The 27,993-nt window shown below is 38.4% G+C and overlaps 1 protein-coding gene across 1 annotated transcript in view; it reads right to left on the bottom strand.

Moving 5' to 3' along the window:
• Snoo (Sno oncogene) overlaps window positions 1–27,767 on the bottom strand; it is a 120,074-nt gene extending 92,307 nt beyond the window's left edge. Inside the window, exon 1 of the mRNA XM_018001478.2 lies at window positions 25,539–27,767. Coding sequence (XP_017856967.2) covers window positions 25,539–26,471 — 933 coding nt within the window. The 5' untranslated portion in view covers window positions 26,472–27,767. The remainder of the gene's footprint in view (window positions 1–25,538) is intronic.
• Between the last annotated feature and the right edge of the window lie 226 nt (window positions 27,768–27,993).

Below are 27,993 nucleotides of genomic sequence, written 5' to 3'. Positions count from 1 at the left end.
CTATGTATCTATCTGTATACATAGAGGTATCTCTATCTCCATCTTTTTGTTTATTGTTATCCATATCTACATCTAAGGCTGTAGCTGAACTAATATCTATATCTTTCCTTCTGTATCCTCCTTTGCATCTATACCTGCATCTCAAGCTCGATATTCATGCCTGCCGTGGACTGCTTGTGCGCCTGATTGTGATGTCTTGTTGCTTTTGATTTGTTAATTGCATTCTACGAGACTTGTTTTGCTCTACACTGAAATATCTATGCGATATAGATACTCTACATATATATATGAATATATATTTACTGTGTGCACTTCAAGTGCAGGTTTTGATTGACTCGCAGAATTGGCTTGTTGTTGTAAATATTTTAATTAACCATTTGCCATTTTGCCATTTGCATTTGTTGCGGAAACTCAAATCAATGTCAAATAGAAAAACCTTTGGATTTGGTCGCAGCTATAATAGATATAGCAATAGATACTAAAGCTTTTATGGTGAATCGACTAGCTGCATATTACTAGCAGTAATAATAATAATTCTTATGCTGACCATAAATCAATTGCTTAACATTTGTTTTTGGCGTCCAACTGCAACTTCAAACTTTTAGCTCCCGGCATTTGTCGTCAGCATTGCTGTGTGTGTCACCTTCTTCTTCTCGTCCTCCACTTCTTCGTCGACTTCCACTTCTTTTTCTGCTTCTTCTGCTTCTTCTTGATGTGTGCAAAACTTTTGTCGCGCGGCCAATGACCAGACAATGACCCAACAAACGAACGAGCCATTAGCATTATCATCGGCCCTGTCGACAACAACAACAACAACAGCAACATCAACGCCGACAATAAAAATTATTAACATTTAAACGTTGCTTTGAGAGAGCAGCCACACGCAGCGACCGCCAAATGCCGTCGCCAATTGACCAAGCTCCACAGTGCGCACAGTGGTGCCAAGCTCATAAACAAACGCTCATGGCTAATGGCTTCGATTTAGCTGTTAAGTTATGCTAACACTCCAGTCAACACAATGTTCAAATTCAAGTTCAAGTTCAATGCATTTGAACTAGTTCTAACTGATAAGATATATATCTAAAATTTACATATATTGAAACTCGAAAATATAATAATAATAATTAAAATAAATAGAATTGTACCCATGCTACCTCTACCCACTGTGCGACGTCATAATGATCATTAACATAAACTATCTAGCGCGTTTGGTACTTTAAGACACATGCGACTAGCCGCAGGCCAAAGCTCAGTTAACAAACAAAAAAACACAACAGTCGAGTGGAGAAGAAGAAGAAGCGGGCGAAAAATAATATAAAAAAAAAATAATAACATTTGGGTTACTAAAACAGCAAACGAAGTAACATTCGTAAGAGCCGAAACTGTAACCGAAACCGAAACCGAAACCCGAAGCCAAAAAGCGGAACTTGTAATTTAATTTCGTGTATTTCACGTTTTGATATTTTAGCGCTAGGTGTCGCTGTTAATGTTGTTGTTGTTGTTGTTGAGTGGCTTAATGAGCTGTAGGCTTTTGGCGCTAGTCTCACGGCCCAATTGCAAACTAATTGCAAACGCGTTGCGCTTAATGTGTGAGATAGGCTGAGTGCGAGAGGGATAGGTAGAGTAAGAGCGGGGTACAGTTAGAGACTGTGCACAGTGAGACGAGCTTTGAGCTGACAGCTGAGTTGCACTTGAGCGCAAATAATGGCACACGACATGTCCAGATCTTTGCCTGGATTTTTATTTTTAATATGCGCTGATCCCATTCGAATCAAGCAAACAGGGTATATTGCAAGTATACCAATATATGTAACATATATAAAATACATGGATGTAGGAATATTTGAATATGATCCATAAAAATAATAAACTTCATTGATTTATTCAAGGTCTCTCTCTCTCTAGTTAAGGCAGCTGCTACAGGTGAACAAGCAGATAAAAAGAACTATCCATATATTGGTACGTCTTTTTGTCTGTTTCTTTATACACATAAAGGCACCTACCAGGGCGATAGATAAATTCTGCTTAATAATTTTCTATAAATATATATTTTCATAAATCATATATCTTTGCTAACATCAGTTTTTTGCCTTCCTTAGTTCTTCATTACCGATCAAAGTTTAAACAAGTTTTTAAGCGAGAGGCAGCCAGTGTTCTATATGGGTTCCTATGATGATGATGAAGAATATATTATGAAATCAGATATCATAATTACGACCTGAAACGCACTCATAGAAGCCAAGTAATACAATAACACATCTTCCATATTATAGCTTACTTCACGAAACAAAAGCATCTTTCGGAAAAGTTCAGGTATCTGTTAGTCGCGCACTCTAACTAATTTTTTTTTTTGGTCAAGCTGTGGCAGTTGCATATAGCAAGGCAACTGTATTGCGTCTAATTTGTTGTTTTTTTTTTATGTCAACATAACAATTTCTGCTTATCTAATTGCAACATTTTGCATGCAACAGGCAGATGAGCAGGTGTTTTGCAGTAAGTGCCAGGCATGTCACAGAGACAGGGACACATGCAGATGTGGCTGCAACATGTTGCACGCTGTGGCTTAAGACGACAGTGGCGACTCGCGACTTTTATCTTTCACTTGTCCGAGAAGCGAACGTTGGCAACGAAGTTTGCCTTAATTTGACTAGACTTACGCATTTAGAACCGGAAATGTACGAGGCGACTGTCATTTGTGTGCAAATGACACAAAAGACGACAGCGCGCAGTGGCATGCCACATGCTGCACATGCAGCGCTGAAATGGAGCTGCAAAGCCCAAAACATTGGCATAGATGAATGGCTCGCAGCAAGCTACATAGTTGCCACAGTGCAACAGCATGGGGCAAGTGGGAGGGGCATGTTCTTCTCCTATTCTTTTTCTTCATCTGCCTCATGCAGCCTGTAATTGAAGTGCTGAACATACCTGGAAATAGAATGAGACAAAACATCACATAAAATTAGTTGAGAGCTTTGTAATTTATAAATCAACAATGGGAAATAATTTTAAGTAGAGTGAATACCAGATGGATATTATGAATATATCATATATTTGTATCTTATTAATCATGTATACAATATGTTATATACTATAATATATATACAACGATACACATAAACATATTTATCAACTATCATAAGTATTCTATTTATTTTAGCTCTCATTTTTCTTCTCAAATCCATAAAAAAGCTGCACATAAATTGTAAAAATTAGTTAATATTATCTACTAAATGTAAATACAAATGTGTCTAGACAACCAGAAACAATAACATTTTATGGGTACTTAAAGTTAATAGAGCTTGTGCCATCTGGGAACTAGGAAGCAACTAAAACTGGAATGTTTTTTGTAAGTTAAAAATTTACTGAAATACATAATAAAGCGAAGTCAAAACGATATGATATGCAGAGTCTATATATGTACATATCTATGTATATATAATCTCTGTATGAACTTCAAAATATATCATGTAGATCAATTTTACTCTGTTTTTCTATTTTCAATAAGTTGGGACTGTCGGATTACTAGTCAGAACTGAAATACGTTCCAGTTTCTTGACACAGATATTTCTCCCTTGGAGAGCGCCACGTGTGACCCATTAAGAACTAATATGTAACACAAACAAAGTCTAACGAAATAACCCTGATATTTTAAGTATACATTTACCCCGAAATAGAAGAGAAGAACAACAAAAATTAATCTCAATCGAAGCGAATTTCAAAGTGCGTCCGATAAGCATCGCAATTCACATTTGGAAGTAAACAAATAACAAAATAAAGCTACTGAAGTTCAAAAACAGCCTAATCTCAATCCTAATTATCATCCAGCAATAAAACTCAAGTCGGAAGATAATACTAAACGTTCAAATTGATCTAATATGAAGTTCAAAGCGTTTGACACGCTCCTTGACACGCATAATTAACCCGGGGGGTTGCCACAGTGCCATGACAAAGCTGCCAGATCACAATAATGATGATAATCATAATGATTATGGTGATGATGATGATGATGATGCGGCCCATTTGGTGACAACTGCTGACATCTAGCACTGACCTTCACTCGCGAGGGGTAGCACTGCTTTTTCAATGAAATATGGATGGATTATATATACATAAATATATTTCTTTGTATATTATATATAGCGCAGTCTTTAGACGCCGCTGTAGACGCTGACGTCTTTTCGTCAGGCGAATCTTATCAGCTGCTCGAGCAAGAAGCAGAAATACAAGCTCCATGATATGGCGCTTAATATTCTTATCACGAAATAACAACAAAATCATAATAAAATGAGAGCAAAAACAAAAAAAACAAGTAAGAAGACTCTAGTCGAGACTGCTCGACTAGGAGATACCCTGAACCCTCTAAGCATATATTCTAATCATTCTGCACTTCTTTTATGCACACATACATACACATGCACTTATAAGCACGCGCTCTGCTAACTGCGCAGTAAGCAGCGACTGCGCTTGGGCTGCGCAATATTATGAGAATTTATTTGTCGAATAATTTCTTTTCTAAACATATGATCTTAATGAAACTTTCAGAGTGTAATCATATGGTAAATATGTGTGTACATTCTAAAGCACAAGTCTCTAGTACTTGAAATGCGTTTTTTACAAATTGGGGGCGAAGGGGGCGTGGTATCCAAAATCTGTAAATTACAAAATCTTTGTATCTATTAACTTTATATACAACACAAATTTGAAGACTCCAGGTCTAAAAATGCTCAAATTAGGCTAAAAAAACAAAATCAATTTTTCGATTATTCTCGATAAAAAAGTTATCGGACGATTTATCGAAAAAATAAAGCAAACTCGTACTGCGTATGGTACACACGAGTATGCATGCCAAATTTCAGCTCTCTAGCTCTTATAACTTCTGAGATCGACGCACTCATACGGACGGACGGACGGACGGACGGACGGACGGACGGACGGACAGACGGACAGGGCTATATCGACTCAGCTCGTCACGCTGATCAAGAATATATATACTTTGTGGGGTCTGCCACGCCTCCTTCTGCCCGTTACATACTTTTTCACAAAACCATTATACCCTGATTTCCCATTGAAAATGGGTTCAGGGTATAAAAAGAATATAAATAGAAAAACAAAAAAATTGTCCACGAACTAGACAAAAATAAAACTCAGCGATAAGCGAAAAGCAAATCAAACGAAACAGAAAAAAAAAATAACAAAAACCAAAAACAAAAGTGAAAACGAAAATTGTAAAAACAATAAATAAAACCAGCGGCTAGAGTGAGAGGAGAAATATAGATAATGAAAATGATCTATATGGTTTTATATGACTAGAAGATACCCTGTACAAATGATCTGAGTTGTGTATAATTATAAATGTATAAATGTATTGTGAATGTATATAATTACATCTCTACTAAAGAGTTAATCTATCCTGTTTTTTTTTTTTTTTTTTTTTTTAAATTATTAAAAATATATATGCATATAAATATTCATGCATATAAATATTCATATGCATAAATTGATTTGATTTGATTTTGTCAAAATCTTTGACTAATGAGTATGGTGCAGTTGGGAAGACCTGACCGCAGCATTCTTACTCGTAACAATTCCAAGTAAAATACGTAGTAAGTCTCTAACTGCAGGGTATAGAATATATATTTTATTTATCTATACTTATAAATATGTGTATAAATATTTAGAAAAATATAGAAAATATTTATAAAAGATGGGGGAAAATACAATAAAAGACAAAAATGGCGCACGCTGGGAGAGAAATAGCAAAAGGCAATGACAGTTGGGAAAAAATGTATAAAAATCATTGGCGCTTGGCCAATTGTCAGCGACAACAACAACAACGACTGGCGACAGCAAAGTGTAAGAAGAAGAAGACATATATTCTTATATATGTATAAACATATATCTATCGTAAAAGCAGCAAGTGCCCTGAAGGCAAGGCACATTTTTTTCAACTAGAGCAAATCACATGCAAGAGCAGCAATGCTCTGCCTCTTCCTCTTTTCCTCTCGCACTCTCTCTCTCTCTCTCAATCTGTCTGTATTTTGACTGGGGTGGGCAAATATGAAAAACCCAACGAAATGTTTTAATTAAAATTGTCTTAATTTATAATTTATGTTGGCGGCATTAATTCGCAGGCAACGACGTCGCCGTCGTCGTCGTCGTCGTCGTCGTCGTCGTCGAATGATGCGCGGCACTAATTCACAGCTGGTCCAAGTATCTAACAGATACACACACACACATATACACATACGCACGCACAACAAATAAACAACAATGTCTAGTAGTCGAAAAGCATTTACGCAGCATTCGTACTTTAGGCGCGACGTCTGCACAACAACAAAGGAAAAACATTTCTTAATTTTTATGAATATTCAATAGAATTCTTGGCACAATTCACAATAGGAAATTTTATGAGTATCTATTAGTTGAGAAGAATTTATGTGTTGCTATCTCTAAACAACTTATTATATATCTAACACAAAACACTTTAATAAATTTAAATATATTTAACAAAAAGTTTATATAAATCGTGATAAATCTGAATTTTATCTTAATTTTCCATCCATCTGTTCTTCTATCTGAATATACATTCATCTGCTTGCTAGACTTATGTCTAACTAATACCATATTCCTGTCAACTTGAATATTATATTATATCTATTTATCTTTTATCTCTTTTTATCTAGATGCCTGTATATCCCCATATATATCTCTCAATGTAATATTTAACCTGATTTTCAATATATTATTTCTTTATTGACCCATCCATTGGGCATCAATTTAACTATTCGCCTTAACTTCTTGCTTATTCACTTTCACTCTCTCTCCTACTACCAATCGATTATACAAAAGAAATTCAAGATATGTCCAATGAATCACTAAATAATCCCACTTTAAATAGGTCTACGAAATAAAAGACATGATTCACAATTAAAATATTTCACGCCATAAATTTAATTAGGAAAATTGACTTAAGAGATAAGAAAATCACATAAGCAACATCCCGAACAAATTAATTTTATTTTAGCATAAAAACAAATTTAAAAACCTCTTGCGATTTTCCAGTTTATTCGAAAATTTCTTTCTTTCCGCTCGAACTAAATTATGTGGTATACAAATCTTTATTTAAATGAACTTGAATCAATGCAGATTGCATCTCTTAAGTCAATCTCCGCATAAATAATGTCGCAGCTTAAAGCTTAATTGTGACTGCGATTTCCGATAAATTAATTGTCTGGGAACAAAAAAAAGCAAAAAGAATTGAAAAGCTTCAAATTTGTGGAAACTGAAGCGTGACTTTAGTCACGTGCCCGACTCGAATGCATTTACTGCTTGCATGGATGAGTTTGCCACAAGAAATTGCACAAATGCAGAAATCGTAGTGGAATGTGCGTCCCCAGCATAACCTCACTTAAAACACCCCCAACTGCCGCATTTAGGAAAAGGATTTGAGCGTCCCTAATGAAAAGGACGGCACAAGCTGTAACTGGAGTTGGAAAAACAGTTGAAGCTGTAGCTTTAGTTGGCGCTGGAGTTGGAGCTGAAGCTAGTTGAGTACAACGCACTGAGGACGATGACGACATGTTGAACCCCTCTGCTCTTTGCTGCTGCTGTGCGGGTAGAGGCGAAACGCATTGTCATTGAAAGGAACTTGAGAGTGGCACTAGGAAGCAAGAAAACAACAATGCGACAGCCGAAGGAGTCGCCAGAGAGGCTGGCAGGGGGGAAGGCGAAGGCGAGGCCAGGGGCAGCGACCGCAACGCAGGTTTGGCAAACGAGTTCAGCGACAATGAGAACGACGACGTCATCATCTACAGTGAGCAAGACAGAGAGAGGGAAAGAGATAGAGGGAGACTGAGAGAGGGAGCTGAAAAAGTCTTTAACCTTTCAAGGATTTTCTAGACATTCACCAAGTCGCATTTATTGAACATTGAGCTAACAACTGGCAATGAAGCAACTTAACACGCAAAGCAAGAGAGATAGAGAGGGAGCCATAGAGAGAGAGAGAGAGAGAGAAAGAACGAGATAGTGTGTATGTGTGTGGAAAGGGAGATCGTCCTTTACATCCGCTTGTGTGTGCAGATCTCATAGAAGGATAAAATACTAAAACGAGTGCAAAAATCTAATAAAATGTAAACTAGAGAGGGTCGAGCAAGAGTTGATGAACTTTAAGCTAAGCAGCAGAGGGTCACCTCAGGCCAGCCAGAGAGAAGCCCGCGTGAGAGTGAGAGGGCAGACAAGTTGCGTTACGCACTGCGCTAAGCTACCTGAAAGAGGCTCTTCCCCTAAGAAGCAAAAAGAATAATAAATATATCTCTATATATATGTACATATAACAAAGCAACTGCCCTGAGCTAAGCAAAGGCTATAAGAAAAGGATAGAAATGAAAAAATTGTATAACGAGGTGCGTTAGAACAGTTTCTAAGATTGTGAGATATGAATGATATATAAGAATAATATTAAGAATATGTTAGAGTGTGACAAGGGAAATGAGAGAGAGAGAGAGAGATAAGGAGATAAAGAACGAGAGATACCATCAACCAAATCAGAAATTGTGAAAGAGTGTTAGAAAGAGAGATATAGAGACGGAACAAAGAATAATAAGGACGAATCTGCTATCTTACGATTTAGATACTTAAGGCTCGGTTTCACTTTAACAATAATTGTGTAATTTGATAATCATTTATAAAAATCATTATTATTGATATTACCTGATTATTACATTACGTTCTTATTTTATCATAAGCCGGTAGCTCTATCTATAGCTCTTCTAATATTACTCATAGTGTGACCCTCCAAACGCACAACTGTACAACTATGTGAGATGTAATATATAACTATATCTATATATGTATATTCATGTCACATATGTCCACACCTTTCTGCATATATATGAATATATATATATAGATAAATATTTATATTTGTAGATGAAAGCAACCCCTCAATTCCAAGGTGTTGCTTTGTCTATGGCTCTACGCATTTTTAGCCGAACGGCAGCACAGAAGCAACGCAATTTGCTTTTGTCTTTCGCTTTTGGGGTTGGCTTTTTGTGGTCCTGCGAGAAGAGAAAAAATGTTTGCCTAGGGGGTTAAACCAGGCTGTGCACGTATGGCTGTGCAAGGCTCGCCCTCCCTGGTTTTGTCTTAGGTCGAGGGTGTCACGCACTTTCGTCAATATTTGCAATGCGTTGCAATTAAAAATTAAAACCATCTGCAGCACAAGATAAAATAAGAACAAGCATCAAGTGTACCCAAAGGGTTGCAAATGTGACAGGGGTGGGCGGTGCGTCGTTGGGGGTTTGTCTCGTTTTAATTGCCTTTTTTGCGAACGATTAATGCAACGCGATAAGGATAAAAGAGATCAAGTACAAATGCAGCACAAAAGCTGAAGCAGATTTGTAATTAAAGCAGACAATGTTGCGTATACGTAATATAAGAAATATAAGCATGCATATATGGCAATGCGAGGGGCTTTCTATCTCTATCTCTATCTCTACATGTTATAATTATTATATATGTCTATTGAGCAGCTGCGCCGCTTGTTTTAAGTTTTTCATCTTGTTTTTCGCACATAAATTTGATTTATTTGCCGACTATTTTTAAGCAAAGCCAAAGGCGACAGCTAATTGTTGCTGACAAGGCAAGAAAACCGAAAAATGAAAAACCAAAAGCGAAAAAAGGAAAAACAACAACATTATTGAAAATCTTTATATTTGTGCAAAACCCTGTACTATACCAATACATATATATGCTATACAATTTATGCATATTTTAAGTGAATAGAATTAGAAATGCTATTGACTCTAAGATGCTCTATTTACATTAACAAATTATTATTCATAATAATAATGAAATTGATCACGGATCACGAGGCCATGTTATATTTTCCTTTTAAATTGAATTTTTAATTAAGATATTACGTATACGTAACTTAATCTCGAAACTAGGTTTGCTAATTTTTTCAATATATTTAAAACATTCTGAATTTCACACAATTTATTTTTATTTAATTTTTTTTTTAATTTGATTTTTGTCTTCAAAATAAATGCTCATAAACATCTTTTATTACTAATAAAATGTATTTCAGTTGTTGTTCAATTTGTTTCAAAATTTCTCTGTCCTTTTGTGATACCTTAGCTCATATGCCCCATTTGCGAACTAGACCAGACGAAATTCCCATAAATTACAAAAATTTTGCCTGTTTGCACTTTCGGCATATTTCAGGGGAAAAAATGAAATGAAAAGGAAAATAATTTGCTGGCAGTCAAAAATTGTTTGTCGCTTGTTGTCGACGTTGTTGGCCACGCCCACATCTGTCTCTCTCTCTCTCTTTCTCTCTCTCTCTCTCTCTCTCTCTCTCTCTCTGTCCCTCTATAAGATATATACATATGTATATATCAAATACTTTTTTGTGTCTGAGTTTTTTTTTCAGTGCAATTTTGGTTTTCCTTTTTTGCGCCACAAAATAAAAAAATTTCATTTTTCAAACGAATTTTTTGAGAATTTTGCATGAGTTTTCGACGGCTGCTGCTCCGGCTTGTTGTTGTTGTTGCTGCTGCTGCTGGCTTTTGGCTATTGGCCGTTGGCTGTTGGCCATTGTGGCAAACAACCCGGCAAGAGATTTTCGACAAGGTTGTCGCTATGAGTCATAGCAAGCTGCTCAATGAAATGACAACAATGTGTGCGCCAATAATTAAGTTTGGAAAATGCGCGCGAGCGGAAAATGGAAAACTGTTGCCGCTGCTGCTGCTGCTTAGTGGGTCAAATGCGTTTTGGCTGCAACCTTAGCTCGTTGGCCAAAACCACTTAAAATATTTAGTGAAAAAATTGTCGAGCCGAAAAAACGAAAAACTTAGATTGCGGCAGTCGAGCGTCAACGACTGCTTGATACTCGTTCAAAAAAGAAAAAAGGAAATATTGAAGAATATTTGCGTTTTCATAAAGAGGAACTTATAGATCTTCATTAGTCTTTAGTCTCTTGCCCAATTGTAGATCTGTAGTTGGTATTAGCGAGGATTCCATATATCTTGCTTGAATATCGTTTCTATTATCAGCGATATAATCAGACCCAACCTGCCACGCCCCCAATGGAATGTAGCCTTATTACATCCACAGCATTTCTAGCAAACCAATATACCCGCCTTTCCACCACCACGAGCGTGTATCATACACAACAAAAAGAGAAACAAATTGCATAACTCGCATTTGCCAGCTGCGACAGCGCACGGTGGCAAGTGGGGCAAGCTGCTTGGCGGCGCAGACATTTCCATGTTGCCTGCTTTTTTAAGGTCATGGCGCAGCAATTGGCATAATTGAGGCGCAACGGCAACGGCGACGGCGACGGCAACGACGACGATGTCGGCGGCGGCATGGGCGTGCCAGCTGCAATGGCAATTGGCAACAAGTTGCTGCTGCCACATCGGTTGCAATTGCAATGGCAATTGGATTTAGCTCGCAGAGCGAAAGTTTAACAACTCCAAAATGTTGCATGCAACATGTTTTTCAGCTGAAAAAATTAAGCTGGCAACACTTAAGTTTTTTACTATATATGTCCGAGATTTTCAATAACTGGCGATGGAATATTCTGTGCTTAGATTTCAGATCCTTTGGCTAATGGATGAAGTAAAGCCGAAGAAAAGGGGACATCAGTGATATTGCTTCAATATGATTGCCTAAGTGATATCACATTCTGTCGATTTTCAATCGTTATGGTATCTTCCTTAAACTATCTTATTTGCTTGAGGATTAAGGCTCTTCTTCTTCATTCTTTTTTTTTCATGTTAATAACTGTGTAGATATTTTTTCGACTTTTATCGATTTGTTATCAATTCTTGTTATCGTGCTCTTATGTTCTATCGCTGCTGTCGCTCTGTTATCGAGTTGATTCCCCGAATATGTTTTGAATTTTCTATCGCTTTTTGATCTTCTTAAGGCTATCTCCTTCTTCCTACATATAAAACATATTTAAGCCCCAGTTTCAGCTTCTTCAGCTCTATCAAATCTAACATAGATATAACCTGAGCAATGATTATTAGCTCAGTTTCAACTGAATGTCTTCCAAATGTTGCTGGCCCACAAAATTGCTGTGTTTGGCCAACATTTGGCAGGCAACAGTTGTTGCAGCGCTGCAAATGGCAATTCCTAACCGGTTTTGTGCGGCCGATAAACAAAAATAAAAGAAGCAAACACCAAACAGACAGAAAATTTGAATAGCCGTCTGTTGAGTGAGCGACTAGAGTTTTTTGCAAATCAAGTTCAAAACTGCAATTTGATTAATGCAATGCGACGAACGATAATGATAATGATGATGATGATGATGATGATGATAATGCTGGCAACCAGCAACAGTTGCTGTTGCTTGAAACGCCAGACGGTGACATAAGCTCTAAGGGCTCTCTAGTTAGGCAATTAGAAGGCAACGACAAATGCAAAAGCCGGCCCAGACACATGGCCAACACATCAACAACAACGACAGCTTGAGTGTTGCCTGTCACGTGTAAAAAGTCAATAGATTGCACAAAGACAGCGGCAAGTGCATTGAGAGAGTGAGAGAGAGAGAGAGAGCGAGTAGGGCAACGGGCGGTGTTGGCTGGCAATAAAGAGGTCGCTCGCATTTGCTGCGCTGCGTCAAATATTTCCGTAAACAATAGAGCTCCAAAGAAAAGACAGAAAGAGAGTGTAAGCCAGAGAGAGAGAGAGAGAGAGCGAGAGGAGAGCGAGTCTTGTCTCTGACAGCTGAGAGGCAAGGCAAACATTTCATTAAAACAACAGCTGCGAAAAAATGTTAAAAGCACGTTAAGTTATAATTACACGAATCCAAGTAGACAAGCGCCTGAACCACCCTCCCACTCTCTTCCTCTATCTCACTCTCTTTCTGCCTCGGAAGGCCCTCCTCAACAAGTCCCAACGCCACCCCACCCTGCCCCCCGCCGTTGCCCTATCTACCAGCTCAGTGTCGTCTTCAACGCCTTGTCAGCTTCTAATATTTCATTAGCTGAGCTGCGAGTCGCGTGCTCCACTCCCGACTCCAAGACTACGAGACATTCAAGAGGGGCCATCCGAGAGCGAGGCAGGGTAGTTGGAGCTAGGTCTTTACACAATTTGAGGTTATGTGCGCAATTTGCGTGCGCCAATTACGAAAAAAGAGACCCAAGCAAACGGCGTCTGAGTGGGAGGGTTTTCGGGTCTTGCAACAATGTGTTTTATAGCTCGGCGAGAGGGGAGCGATACAAGGGACTGATGTAAAACCGATACCCTATAAGGAATGCAATGGAAGGCTTGCAGAAGCAGGCAGACTGCGCTAATAGTACGTTTAACATGCGCTTCAACATGCAGCTAGATGTTTATGTTAATGTTGTACGAGAGATTTTGTTATTAAACGCGAATGAGAATATGGAAATTGCAGATAATGTGAATGTAGGTATGAATATTAGTGATAATATTGTATATGAATATGAGAAAAATTTATATGAATGTAAATATAAGCATAGGTATGAATATGAATATGAATGAATATGAATATGAATATGAATATGAATATGAATATGAATATGAATATGAATATGAATATGAATATGAATATGAATATGAATATGAATATGAATATGAATATGAATATGAATATGAATATGAATATGAATATGAATATGAATATGAATATGAATATGATATGAATATGAATATGAATATGAATATGAATATGAATATGAATATGAATATGAATATGAATATGAATATGAATATGAATATGAATATGAATACAAATATGAATATGAATATAAATATGAAAATGACTATGAATATGAATATAAATATGAATATAATTGTGCTTATGATTCTAATCAAAATTAGATCATGAGTATAAGGATTAGTTTGAATAAGTAGTTAGTATAAGTATGAGTATATGTATGAATATCAGTAGTATAAATATAAGTATGAGTATGATTATGAGTATAAAAATGAATATGAATCATCTGAATTTAAATATGAAAATGAATACAAATATGAATCTGAACATGAATACATACATTAAAATTAATATGAATATGAATAAATGACTGTACAAATAGATAAGAGGAATCTTATTTTGTATCAGAATGTGAATACACCCACCTAATGGATTTGAATTCTAATAGATCATCTAACTAAGCAATGCCAATATTGCTTCGCGTATGTATAACGTCATAGAGGTTACGGGCTCAATTTGGGTAGGGGCAGGTGGGGCGGGTGTTGAATTACATGCTGTGGCATGCAACGGCGTCACCAACAACAAGCTGATAGACTATGTGTGTGTGTATGTGTGTATGTGTGTGTTCGTGGGACTACAATATCATTTACAACAAGCAAATGCCGGCTGGTGGGAGGAATTGAGAGAGGCAGGGCGGAGCAGATAGGGTAGGTGGGAGGGTCTGCCGCCACCGCTGCTGCTGCTGTTGCATTTGCCGCCATGTCGCGCGAAATTTACAATTGACGTCGTTGGCGACGTTGTTGTTTGGGTTTCCAGATGTTGTTGTTGCTGCCGCTGCTGCTGGTGTTTCAAATGCTCTCGCATAGCTAGACTCTCCCGGCTCAACAATGTTCACTCATGCGCAGTGAACACAGGCAGCTGCAACAGCAACAGCAACAGCAACAACAACAGCAACGGCAAGAGCAACGCCAGCAATAACAATAGCAACAACTGCCACATTTGACGTGCAAAACGTCTAGAATTTCGCTTGACGGCTTTTTGGCTCTCGATGCTCAACACGAGTAGCCGTTGAAATTTAAAACACCAAACCAAAAAGCAACAACACGCAAACACCAACAGCAGCAACAGCAACACCAAATCGAGATAAACTGGCTGAAGATTTATCCACTCAGACGGGCAGCTGAAAAGTGTAGGCGTGGGCTAGACAGCTCCCTACCTCCCCCAGTCACTCCGCCTCCTCCTCCTTCTACAAATCCACATCGTCATCATTATCAAAATGAACCCTCGATAAAAGCGTTTGTCAAGTCTCGAATTACGCCCAGCTGTCAATCAATTACAGCTTGACAAGTGCACAACAGCTAAAAGTTTCGCCATGCAAATCGAGACCCAGACAGAGACAGAGACAGAGAGAGAGGCGGCGAGACTGAGAGAGTGAGAGAGTGACAGAGAGAGAGAGAGAGACCGAGACCACATGCCACTCGTTTTGACTATTGACAAGGTTATGTCAATTCGAAACACCGGCACATGGTAACACTTTCCAACACTGCCAGTCAAATGTTGCACACATTTTGACAACCAGCTTGACCGCAAGCGATTGCAAATTTAATTAACTGTACTTTTTTTTCATTCTAATAAATCAAATAAAGGTTATTTTATTAGAATTCCGTTGCATTGATAAATTGTCCCAAGTGTTAATAAACCTAAGCATGCTGATTCCTCTCTCTTCATTGATCTTAATATGCTTTTATCTTATTTGCTCTTGTCTCGTTTTCCTATTTTTTTCCTATTTAATCCTTTATTTCCTCTTCTCTCGTCTTTGCTCTTAACTCCTCTATTCATAGATTTTCATCAATGTCACAAGTTTCTCCTTTAGTTTCCTCCCCAATCCGTTTGATATTTTTTTGGTCTCTTTTCATTTACATTAGCTTTATATTTTCCGATTCTCATCTCTCTTCTCGTTCCCTCACACCTCCTCGCCTCTTCTTGCTCGCTCTTGATTTTTCTTTCATCTCAATTGCTCACAAATCTTTTCCATTAATTTAATCACCTCTTCGCTTTCACTCTCTTATTCTTCTTGACATTTCTTACTCTCATTTCTTCGTTCCTTTCATATGTTTATTTTCATCTCTTAACCCTTTCTCAGCTTTCTGTATCTTTCTGTTCTTATCAATTTTACCAGAGCTCTAACTCCTCTTTGAAACAAAATAATATGTGGCAACTCGGAATCCCAAGCGAAAGCCCCAGATAAACTCTAAAGTAATGACAAATATTATAAATAGCAATTCTAAGGAAATTACTAGAGATTTCTTGTGCTCAAGGTCGTTCATGTAGCACAATTATGAAAGAGGTGCTGCGTTCTGCAAAACACCAGAGAAGGGGAGGAAAAGAGAAGAAAACACAGGAACAAAATTACTTGAGATAAAAAGGTTGTTTAAAACGACTTTTGTCTTGTTGTATTTCATTTTGCTTTTGTTGCAGTTGTACTTCATTTTTGCTCTTGTTGTTGTTGTTGGTATGCTTCTTATCACTTTTACAAAGGAAATTTCTATAGCAAAAAATTCGGACTGAAATTTTTTGGCAAAACACATTTCGGCGAAATCTTAAAAATTTTTATATCGATATAGATAGGTATATACCAGTAATTTGATGCTCAATTAACAACAATTGGGTGCTCCTACAATTACATTATTAAAGCGTTTGCCATGCTTAGCTCAATTGAACTACAATTGGCTGACAATTAGCGCTGATTGCAAAGCAGAGCTCAAAAATTGTGCAACTGAAAGAGAGGTCAGGTGAGCTAGGGCAAGGCAAGGCAAGGTGAGCAAAAGGGGGGTGAGGTGGTGTCTGGCACAGACACACTCGTTGCGAATTTCCGCCTAGACGACAGGCCCAAGAGCCGTTAAGCAAATAGGAAGGAAATCAACTGTGTGATCCAAAAAATAGAAGAAAACGGCGCACAAGAACCTGAACCAGAAAACTAGAGAACTAGAAATGGTAACAGAACCAGTGAAGCAAGTCGCAACAGGCCGTCACCTGTATGCCAGGTGTAAGCTGTCAGATTGTTGCCACCAAAAAGGGGCGGGGGGGCTGTGGGGTGGCGCGGTGCAACGGGGACCGTGTGGCACGTCTGACGGAAACGTTTGGGCCGAGCGCGAACATGGGAAATGACACTAGGAAATCGCTTGTAAACAACTCGCTCGGCGACTCTATATGATCATCATCATCATCAACATCACCATCGTCATCATCATCATCATCGTCATCAACATCAGCCTCATTTCATTACGCTATCAGCATTGCTGCAAAGATGTGCGATTTGCATTTCATATGCAAATTCTGTCACGTCTGGCGCGGAAGACGACGCTTAGACGTGGCTCTTCAGATACGAAATGGGCAATACGAAATGGGGGGATACATATTCAGTTTATATTCATATGTGTATTATAGGCAACTGCCAGCGATAACCATTGGCGCGCCTGATAAGCCCGCTATCAGCTATCAGGCAAATATATGAAAAGAATTTCAGCGCGAACAAGTGACAATATATATTGCTGAAAGTCGGTAGAGCTGAGAACTATTTTAGTCTAAACACGAAATTCGTGTAAATTATGTTTATCTATTGTAGTCGACTAAGATTTCAAATCATTTGCTAGCATTCTGAGAGTTTGTTTTACATATTTCAGAAAATGTAATATTAATAATATTAAAAGTGCTTGAAAATTCTGAATATATATATCCACTAATATATAACATGCTAATCTCGAATCGTAAAATGTAAATACTCAAAATACAAGCCCACCAGAAAATCGTAAGATACAATATTGAGTTTGACAAAAATTCTAAAAAAATTAGATTACTATAAAATACTAAATCAAAGTAGTCTTATGAATTTTTTTTTTTTTAGTTATTTGCTTTTTTAAGTATAGCAATTGAGCAGATAAGAAATCATAGGGCAAGGCAAATGCAAACTAAAGTCTTTAGCATTATGATAATATATTATGAAACTCTATATAATGCATTAGAAACATATGAAAATATAAATATATACATTTGTATATGTAAATGTATTATATTAAATGGTTATATATATATATATATACACATATTTATAAAATGTTATCAGCTGCGCAGCTTCAATTCAATTACGAATTAGAAAACCCCTCACATACTCGATCTCTCTCCCTCTCTCTCTCTCTCTTTCTCTCTGTCTCTCAAACACAGGCACACACAATCTGTGCGTAGTCTATATACAATTTAAGTTGCTACATTTGTAACACATTTTAAGTCGCAACTAATATAATAACAACAACAACAACAGCAAGAGCAACAATAATAAAAACAAATAGCCAAATCGAGGTCATTGCCTATTAGCAATATAAGTGAAAATAAATAGATGTGAATAATATTAAATGTAAAAAGAAAAAATCCCAAAGTCCAGCAAGACGAATACGCAATGCCCTTTCAAGCACAAGACAAATAAATTCAATTTCTGAATTCCGCTTTTCATATTTTATAGATAATGTTTTGTTTTGTACTACGCGTCGACTACTTGATATTGGCTAACACCAATGCCAATCGAAGCGATAATTGCTATTGGGAAATCAACAACACTAAAAGAGCTTTAGTTAGGTTATGTAAAAACAGAAAACTACGTTTTAGCACTCTGAGTTCTGGTTGTAAACTACGCGTCGGCTACTTGATATTTTGTATGATTTTTATGTAAGCGACTGGAAACTGTACCTATTGGCCAAAAGCTTGAATAGTGAATATAGCTTAATGAGCCTAGTTTTTGGGAAGCAATAACATATTGAAGAAGTGCGACAACTTTGCGCAACTTGAGTAATTGCATTTCATTTGCTTGTACAACTAGTCGGCTACTCAATCTTTATCACTTTGGGCTGTAAATGTAGATAAAACTCTAGCAACAACACTGAATTCTATTATCATGACTAATTAATCAAGTACGTACAGCTCTGTTTATATAAGATGAACACCAAAAACAATGAATGCAGTTTGTAATTTTTCTTATGGATGTATAAATATGTAATGAAATATATAGCTTCAACTCTAACGACAATCAAGTAGTACCGAAGCAATCTCTAGATCCATTCCGAAACCTAACTACGAGTTTTTCATATTTAAACCATACCATTAGCAAAAAAAAAACAACAACTCTTCGTATCAACAAGAAATATTTTCAATACAAATTTCTGCTGTAATTTAAAAGAGGCAACACCAACAACGATCTCCGACCGCTACCGCTCTAACGATGCCAATAATAGGTGCAACAACAAACGAATCGTTGACAAAATATTTACATAACAGTTTTGCACCTCCATAAAAGAAGAAGATATATATAACAATATATATATATATATATATATATATATATATATATATATATATATATATATATATATATATATTTCTTTATATATATATATATGTATATACCTCGCATCTGTATCTATGTGTGTAGGCAAAAATATTTGGAAACACGTTTCGGTTATTTAAATATTTTCACTAATTTGTGTGAATGCGAAAAAAAAATAAACACGAATTTCTCAAATCAATTGAAAACCGATACGCAACAACAACAACAACAACACATGACATATCATTAGCAACAACAAAAATAAATCGAAAAAAAAAATAAATAAAAACGTTCGAACGTTCAAATTTAATCATTGGACTTAATTAAAATCAACATGAGAATGAATTTTTTTCTTCTCAAATATTTGCTAAGTGGAGAGAGAGAGAGAGAGAGAGAGAGAGAGAGAGAGAGGAGCGATGTGAGCAGACGCTTTAAGACGGTATTTTTTTTTTTGCGTCTGGTTCTGGGTCTAGTCTGCCTGGAGGCCGCCAATGATAGTGCAACAAAAACAACCATAACAACAACAAGAGCAACTGGAAAACTATTTAGATTTAAGATCAACGATAAACGACGCATTAAACGTTGTCCGGCAGACTCGAGGCACCAACCAGGCCCACACCTGTCCCAGCAACAGTCACAACAACAATAACAAGCAGCTAGCAACAAGCATTCAGTACTCATAGTTGTACTTGAGCCCAAGCCCAAGCCCAAGCACAAGCTCATGCCTAGAACCGGCCGCACCTCCACAGACTTTGCCTTTGCTCCGCGATCTGTCTGCCTGTCTGAGTTTTTAGTCTTATAAACCATAACAGAAAAGCAGCAGAGAGATTGCTTGAGCAAAGAATAAACGACTATGAGATGGCCTGTAGTGATTCGCATAGGCAAATACTGGAAATTAGCACGGTCTTGAAAGTCGATATTTATCGATTTGAAAAATGTTCGAACGATCTATCAAATGTTCTTAACAAATCATTAAGGTCCGAGCACAGTTGATATATTCATTAAATATTTATATAAATGAATATAATTTTTTATCGATAAATATAAACATCGATTTTTCATGAATATTTAATATTGCATCTTAATATTAATTTTTAAATATTACGATTACCGATAGAATGTCTATACAATCACATATATCATCAAACTCACACAGCAATTCCAAATGATCGTCACATAATAATGCACAACTACAATATACCCATTATGCCTGTCTCTGTTTGAATTGGCACAGGGTATCAAAAACAAGCAATGCTAGCGAACATCACATGACATGCGGATGATGATCATGATGATGATGATGATGATGATGATGCAAAGAGGTCTCGAGACTAGCCAGCGGGTTTTTACTAGATCAACCAGTGAGGGTGAGAGCGAAGCCTAGCAAAAACAGAGAGAGAGAAAAAAACACAAGAACAAAACCTCAATCTCTCGAGCTTATCGCGCTTATCACATCGCCAACTGTCAGCTCGGCCAACAACAAGCTCAGCGAAGCAAATCCCTCGGGTTAATAATCATATGCATACAGTATAAGCACATTTATATATACATATATAAAGTCCAAAGACTCGGATTTTGTGGGTGGCAGATAAGGCTTATTGAAAACACCTGCTTAATAACTGGTTCAAGCTGAAAACTGGCAAGCTAATAATTAACATGATCTGTGCACATGAACTATTTCAAAACTGCGACATTAAAATATTTGAAATATTTTTTGGGGAAATCCAAGGCGAATTTAATTGCAAACAAATTCAGCATGATATGCCAATTAGCTAAGCACAAGACGAATCAAAGCGAAGAAAGAGGCAGATAGAGAGAGGGGGAGGAGAAGTGAGAGGATAAGAGTGAGAGAGAGAGGGAACACGTGTCAGCTTGCTGGTCACAAGGAGTGCTTTGCGCTGTGAGCGATTGGTCGATCTTATCAACTGCGCTTAGCCCTGACTACATACAGTTGTTTTTTTTTTTTTCGTATTTATTCGCCCTTTGTCTTAATATTAATTTTATTAACTTTGTTTTTTTTTTTTTTTGGCAACTTGAAACGTGGTCAGCTAAACTTTTCGCTGAGTTATCAGGCTGGGTGTGAGCGAGATAAGATAAATGTATGTATGTCCAATATATGGATTACAACAACAAGAACAACAAGAACAACGAACGTGCCATGCATACGACCAGAAAAACACGCTGAAAGAGCGACAAACAAACAAAAAGCAAGCAAAACATTAACTAAAACTAAATTTTTATACAAAATAAACAGCACGAGAACTCACACATTTACATATATACATATATTTCAAGATTAAATTGTATGTAAATTTTGAATATTTTTATGACAAGCATCAACAACAGCAAAACCAGTTGGAACTGAATTTAAAAACATGAAATTTGCTCCCAAAAATATCTTTTTTTGCGCATTTCAAGATTCTTGAGTGCAAAAACACTTTGGCGGTTATGTAAGCAGCGGCAGCAGCAGCAGCAGCAGCAGTAGGCAGCAGCTGAGCGAAAGAAATACAGTGAGAGAGATAGAGGCAGGCAGCGAAAGTCAACAGGCGACGCAACTGCGACTGCGACTGCGACTGCGAGGGCTGCCAACTTGATTAGTCACACATAGGCGCCAATACAAACCAAAAACCAAAAAAAAAAACAAAAAAATCAAAAGCTCAGCCGCAACTCTGCGAAGGGCGAAAAAGAAAAACAAAACACAATTACATACATACATACACATGTATAAAAAGGTCTGCCGACTGCTCAGTCAATGTCTGCGCCTCGTGACAACGTCAGAGGCGTCGTTATTGTCTTTGTAGTTGTTGTTGCTGCTGCTGCTGCTGCTGTCATCGTCGTCTATCACGTTCATTGGCATTTGAAAGCAACTTTGTTTGCATGCTGCGCCCGTTTGGGGGCGCTCTGCGGTAACTACACCCAGCGCTGTCTGCCGCCGCTGCTTCTGCCTTTGCTTCTGCTTGTTATTGTTGCATACATACAAATAAAATGTTTGCGTATTCCTTTTTTGCGCAACGAAAGGCCGTTGGCTATTGGCATTGCTGCGACTGCGCGGCGGCCCAGACAAGAGCAGCGCCAGCAGCAGAGGCAGAGCGGGAGACCGGCAAAGAGAGCGAACAGCAGCAGACAATCGTCAACCGGTTTGCGATTTATTTTTGCCCTTGCTATCCCTGCACTGCGCTATGCCGCCGGCTCTTTCACTTAACCCTTTTGCTCGTTATTAATACATATTTGCTGAATATTTAACATTGAAGCTGGTGCGAATCGAAAAAAGCACAGTCAACAATGACAAGCCAAAAAATAAAATAAAATAAATAAAGCAAAACATAAAAAACAACTACTCAAAAGCACAATCAGAGCAAACCAACATTGAGTATCGATCAATTTGTTATCGAGTTGAAATTCATAAGAATATGCTGTTCCTAAGGAGTTAATTGGCTAAATACTAAGAGAGCAACAGAGAGAGAGAGAGAGAGAGGGAGAGAGAGAGGAGAGAGATGAGAGAGGACCTCCGACGCTGCCATGCGCCTTCGCCTCTCTTCCGCCTTCTCTCGCTTGCTCTTAATTCTATGCTCTACGCTATTTTGATCGATTCAACTAACATTGACCAACTCAATTGTCGCCGCACATACAGTGGTCCACGCCAACGGACAAGACTATTATTATTCATTATTTGATCAGAAGTTACTTTCGTTTCACATTTTTTCAATCATTATTATAGCCCCTAAAACAAAAAAAATTTAATCAAATGGCACATTTTTTTATTAAAAACAACAACTCCGATTTGACTTCACGCAATCGCAAAAGAAAACTGCAAAAAAATACGTTATTGGCGGAGATTTCGTTTTTGTTTTGCTTATTGCGTTTCGTTATGTTCTCAAGCTCATAGGCGTACAGTAACACAAATTATTTTTGCGAAATGGCTCCACGTGGGAAGCAAACTGGTGTTGAGGCACGCCAAATAATATTAAAACTGCATTTTGATGGCAAAACTGTTAGAGAAATAGCAGAGCTGGTCGGAAGAAGCAAATCTACCGTCCATGATATCATAAAAAGGTTTCGGGAAGATGGAAGATTGATTAACAAAAGCCAGGAGGGAAAAAGAAAGCGATTAAACTCAAGGGAGGAGCGGTCGATTATAAGGGAAATTAAGGTTGATCCCTTTAAAACCGCAAAGGAACTAAGGATGTCATTAAAAACAAACTTTGGAAAGGATGTGTGTGATAACACAGTGCGCAATACTTTGCATCGGTATGATTTGCATGGCCGAGTTGCCCAAAAAAAGCCTTATATTAGCCCTAAGAACAAAGCGTTTAGGGTAAAATTCGCGAAAGAGTACTTGCTAAAAACGGATGACTTTTGGAATCATGTTAGTTGGTTGTATATCATATTAAATACCTTTCTTTTTTTGCTAATTATCTTATTTAAAGGTGTTGTTTACTGATGAAAGTAAATTTAATTTGCATGGGTCCGATGGTAAGGTGTATGTGTGGCGTAAACCAAATACTGAGTTTGAGCCCAAGAACACAATAGGCACTGTTAAGCATGGAGGAGGTTCAGTCATGGTTTGGGGCTGTATGTCGAGTGCGGGAGTTGGCCATTTGCACTTTATCGATGGCATACTCGATAAATTTGGCTACCTTGATATTTTGAAAAAAAATGTTAAGCAGAGTGCGGAGAAATTGGGGATACTTGAAGACTTTGCTTTCTATCAAGACAACGACCCCAAGCACACTTCAATGCTAGCTAGGCTCTGGCTAATCCATAATTGTCCCAAATTGATCCAAACGCCTGCCCAGAGCCCGGATATAAACGTAATAGAAAATCTGTGGGAAATTTTGGCGAGGAAAGTTTACCAAAACCGGTATAACAATCTGGACCAATTGAAAATGGGATTACTTGCAGCTTGGGACTCCATAGAGCCAGAGATCTGCAAAAAGTTGGTCAAATCAGTTCCCAATCGCTTGCAGGCTGTTGTCGCAAACAAAGGTTTTGCAACAAAATATTAAATATTAAGTTTTTCTCTTATTTTTTATTAAAGTTTTCTTTTGTCCGATTTGGCGTTGAAGCTCAAAATCGGACTTGTTGTTAGTTTTTTAAAATAAAAAAAATGTTGCCATTTGAAATTAAAAATTTTTTTTTTTGTTTTAGGGGGCTAATACATAATAGAGTTGAGAAAAAATGTGAAAACGGTAAAAATTTAACTTACTGCTAAAGAAAATACTTATTGAAATAAATAAATAGTCTTGTCCGATTTGGCGTTGGAGCCACTGTACTAAAAATAATCAACGTTCGTCATTGTTCTTTGCTGTTTGCCAGCAAACAGACGTCAGCAGCAGAGACAACTTGTCGTCGCTGCAGAGCGTCGACGTCGACGTCGTTGCCGTCACCGCCTCGGCCACGGCCACAGCAGACGCGCTGGCTGCAAGCAGCAGTAAGACAAAAAAATAGCTTTGGGCCAAACCAACAGCTAAAAAAACTCTGGTATTTATTGTAATCCAACAAAAAAATCGAGTGCGCTGTTTAAGCATAAAATTAAGTAGTTTAAATAAATAAACACAACAAAAAAAACGAACGTGGCCGGATCAACAGTAATTTTTTTTTTTTTTTTTGCAGTGAGGTAGAGAAAGAGATAGCACATTGCACTGACATTTAAATATATACATATATAAGAATACATTTAAGAAAAAAAAAACACTCACTCGCATTCACACACTCATACTATATTATAATATTTGCATAATTTTAAATGCTGCGCATTTATATGTGTGTGCTACTCTGTCACGCTGCCGCAAATACGATATTGCTATCACTCTCACACAGCATTTGACTTCGCCTTTTGTATTTTTATGAGTTTTTAACGGGCGCACAAGCGACGAAATGTCGTTAAAGAAGATCGAATTGAATGCGAATGCGAAATGTGAATGAGAATAAAAGAACAACAACAACGAGAAGCAGAAGAAGAAGCAGAAGAAGAACAGCAGCAATGACAACCAAATATGGCGCCGCCTGAAACGCCGCCAGTGGGCGCTGCAGTAGCCGAAGGTGTGAAGCAAGCGACGGCGCTTTTCATTTCTGATTGGAGGCGAGCGAATTAAGAGCCCAAGCTGAAACATAATTAGAGGAACAGCGGCAAGCCTAATCTTATTTATTTTTTCTTGTCAAAGCTTTAACGGTATTAAAATGCGTGAAATGCGAAAATGCGTGATACATTTGTATTTAGAGCAAATGCGCGTGTTGTGTAAAATTTGCAATCTTTTTTTTTGTTGCCAATAAGACGTTCCCAATTAGGCAGCTATTAAGCTTGTATTCACATTAGAAATTTGGTTGAATTCGAACTGATTAGAATTAAAGTTCTTCTGAAATTCAACTGCTTGTATAAGAAGCTGAAACCTGTGAACAAGCTCACTTATCTATTGTATTATTATCTAATTGAAATATTTGCTTGTATTCTGAATTCATTTTATTTTAGGAGCTTACCTTTCGTTTCTTGTGATCCAGTTCACATTGCGCCTTGTGCATTTCCTTGAGTTCCACCTCCTTGAGCTGATCCAAAATACGTTGATATTTCTCTCGATTCTCGACATCGAGCGCCACATGAAGGTAATCATGCCAATTCCTCGAGTCGAAGCCCCAATGACAGGTGCGATTCTCCACCTTGCGATGCACATGACCCACGAATTTCTGCGGCGAAAACCAGCAATTGCATTCCAGACACTGAATGCACGTCGGTTTTTGATACGAATACATATCCGGCGTACAGATGCCCTCGCACTTGCCAAAGCACTTGTGATACACCTGAAAGCTGAGGGCGCCCTTGCCCAGGCTCTCGACGGGCACATAGCTGTTCCGATCGGAGCGATGCAGGAGAGCGGCGCAGAGGCGTTCCGCATCGGTGCGTGTGATCAGGCCGCTGCCCTTCACATCCGATGGCAAAATCTTGGCGGCCTTGAACTCGACCAGTTGCTCGGGCGTGCACTGCGAACAGGAGATGCCCAGATCCTCGAAAATGCCATTGATCTGATCTAAAGTGAAATCGCTGAGCACATTGTTCAGAAATTGCGGCAAGCACAAACGCATTTCGCCGCCCATCGAGAAGCAGCCAATCGCCTTGCCCTCCAAGCGCGTCTCATACAATTCGCCGCAGTCGGTGTCCGGCTGCGTTAGGATGGGCTGTGACAGTTCTGGCGGCAGCGGCAGCGGCGCTGCGTATATCTGTTGGTTCCGTTCGCTGTGAGCTGCGGAACTAGCTGTGGCGTTTGCCGGCTCATGCGTGTGCAGGTCATGTGGTTCCGGTGAACTGCTTATTTCCTTTTTGATTAGCGCCACGGCGGGGCCCTGCAAACTTTTCGTAGCGCTCGTTTGGTACTTTTTCAGCACGCTGCTGATCATCGGCGTTACGTATTCGGTCATCGCACAGTTATCGATAACACGCTCGATAGTTCACTCTATGTTTTATTGATGTTGTTTCTTCTGCTGCTACAATAAACTGTTGGGCGAGCTTTTACATTTTCGTTCAATATTACAATTAAATTTTAATAATTTTTTTTCTTCGTTTTATTTGTTTAGAATTTTAACAATTTGGCACAATTTGTTGAACTTCATTTTATTTCGCGCATTTTTCCGGTTTTTATTTTCGCTATCTTTCTCTTTCTTTCAAATTAGACGCTGCTGCATTTGCCGACGGCGCTGCGCTGCTTGGCGCTTTATGCGCCGCTAGCTTTTACATGCATTTGCATATGTATATTTGCCTAAGTGTGTGTGAGTATGTTTTGAAGGCGCGCGTGTTGCGCTCTGTCAACGTCGACGCTGACGTCGCTGCAGGCGACGTGCACAATATTTTCGAAATTGTAGTCTTAATATATTTTCTGCTGCTGTCGTTGCTGCTGCTATGACTTTAGCTGCTCTTGTTGTTGTTGTTGTTGTTGTGGCACTCACTTATTATTAAATTTTGCCATAAATTAATTTCCACTTCGTATGCTTAATATTTAACCGCACGACGCATGGCGACGCTGCCGACACGGATACGGAGATACAGAGCAGAGCAGAGCAGACGCTGGCACAGACGAAGACGCAGGCCGGCAGACACGGACGCACACCGGCCGCACACACACTGTCGCGCGCACACAGACACACACACGCACACTGAGATAGATTGGCTGAGCGGCACTCACACAGGCGTGCGTTGACTTCGACTGCGACGCCGACGCCGCCGCCTGACAATTGTGAATTGCGAGCCGCCTTGTTTGTGCACTATTTATAAACTATTTGAATTTATTTAATTTTTTCTTTTCTTTATTTCTTCTTGCTGTTGTTGTATTTTAATTAATTTTTCTTATTTTTGCATGCTTCTATTGGAATATTTATTTAGGAATTTTTGCTCTTTGGGCTGGCTCCTCTGCCACCATAAAAACAACACGAACTATCACACTGACGCACACTAACACGCGCGCACGCACACGCACACGCAAATATATGTATATAAAGCCTGCACTCTGCAGCCGCGCACTCAAAATACACGGCGTTTACGTTTTCGTTTTGTTTCTTTGATTTGTTGTTGTTGCTGCTGCGCTCAACGCTTTTATTGTTGTTGTTGCTACTGCTGCTGTGTCGTTATAGTTGTGCTAATGCCGAACTTTCCGTTACGCGTTCGCACGTGCGAGCTTTCTGACGACCGCCACAAAACTGTTGAAATGTATTCGCTGCGTAGCGGCAATTGCAAAGAGCGCACCGCAGACGTATCTTTTTTCGCGCGCACTCTCTCGCACTGCTCTCCCACTGGTTCGCTCTTTAAACTTGCAGATACAAAAGACAGACGGTCTGGTCTCTCTGGCAAAGCACAGCCAACCACCATTTGCTCTGCAGCATTTGGCGGCCACTCTCTTCCATCTCAGAGACGAATTTGCAAAGCGAGTTTGCCAAAAAACAATAACAC

Source organism: Drosophila arizonae, chromosome 3 (genome assembly GCF_054131065.1).
Source record: "Drosophila arizonae isolate 15081-1271.41 chromosome 3, UAZ_ARI_1.0, whole genome shotgun sequence".
Classification (NCBI taxonomy): Eukaryota; Metazoa; Arthropoda; class Insecta; order Diptera; family Drosophilidae; genus Drosophila; species Drosophila arizonae.
Note: the sequence above shows the minus strand (reverse complement) of the source record. Positions and strands in the feature narration are given on the sequence as shown.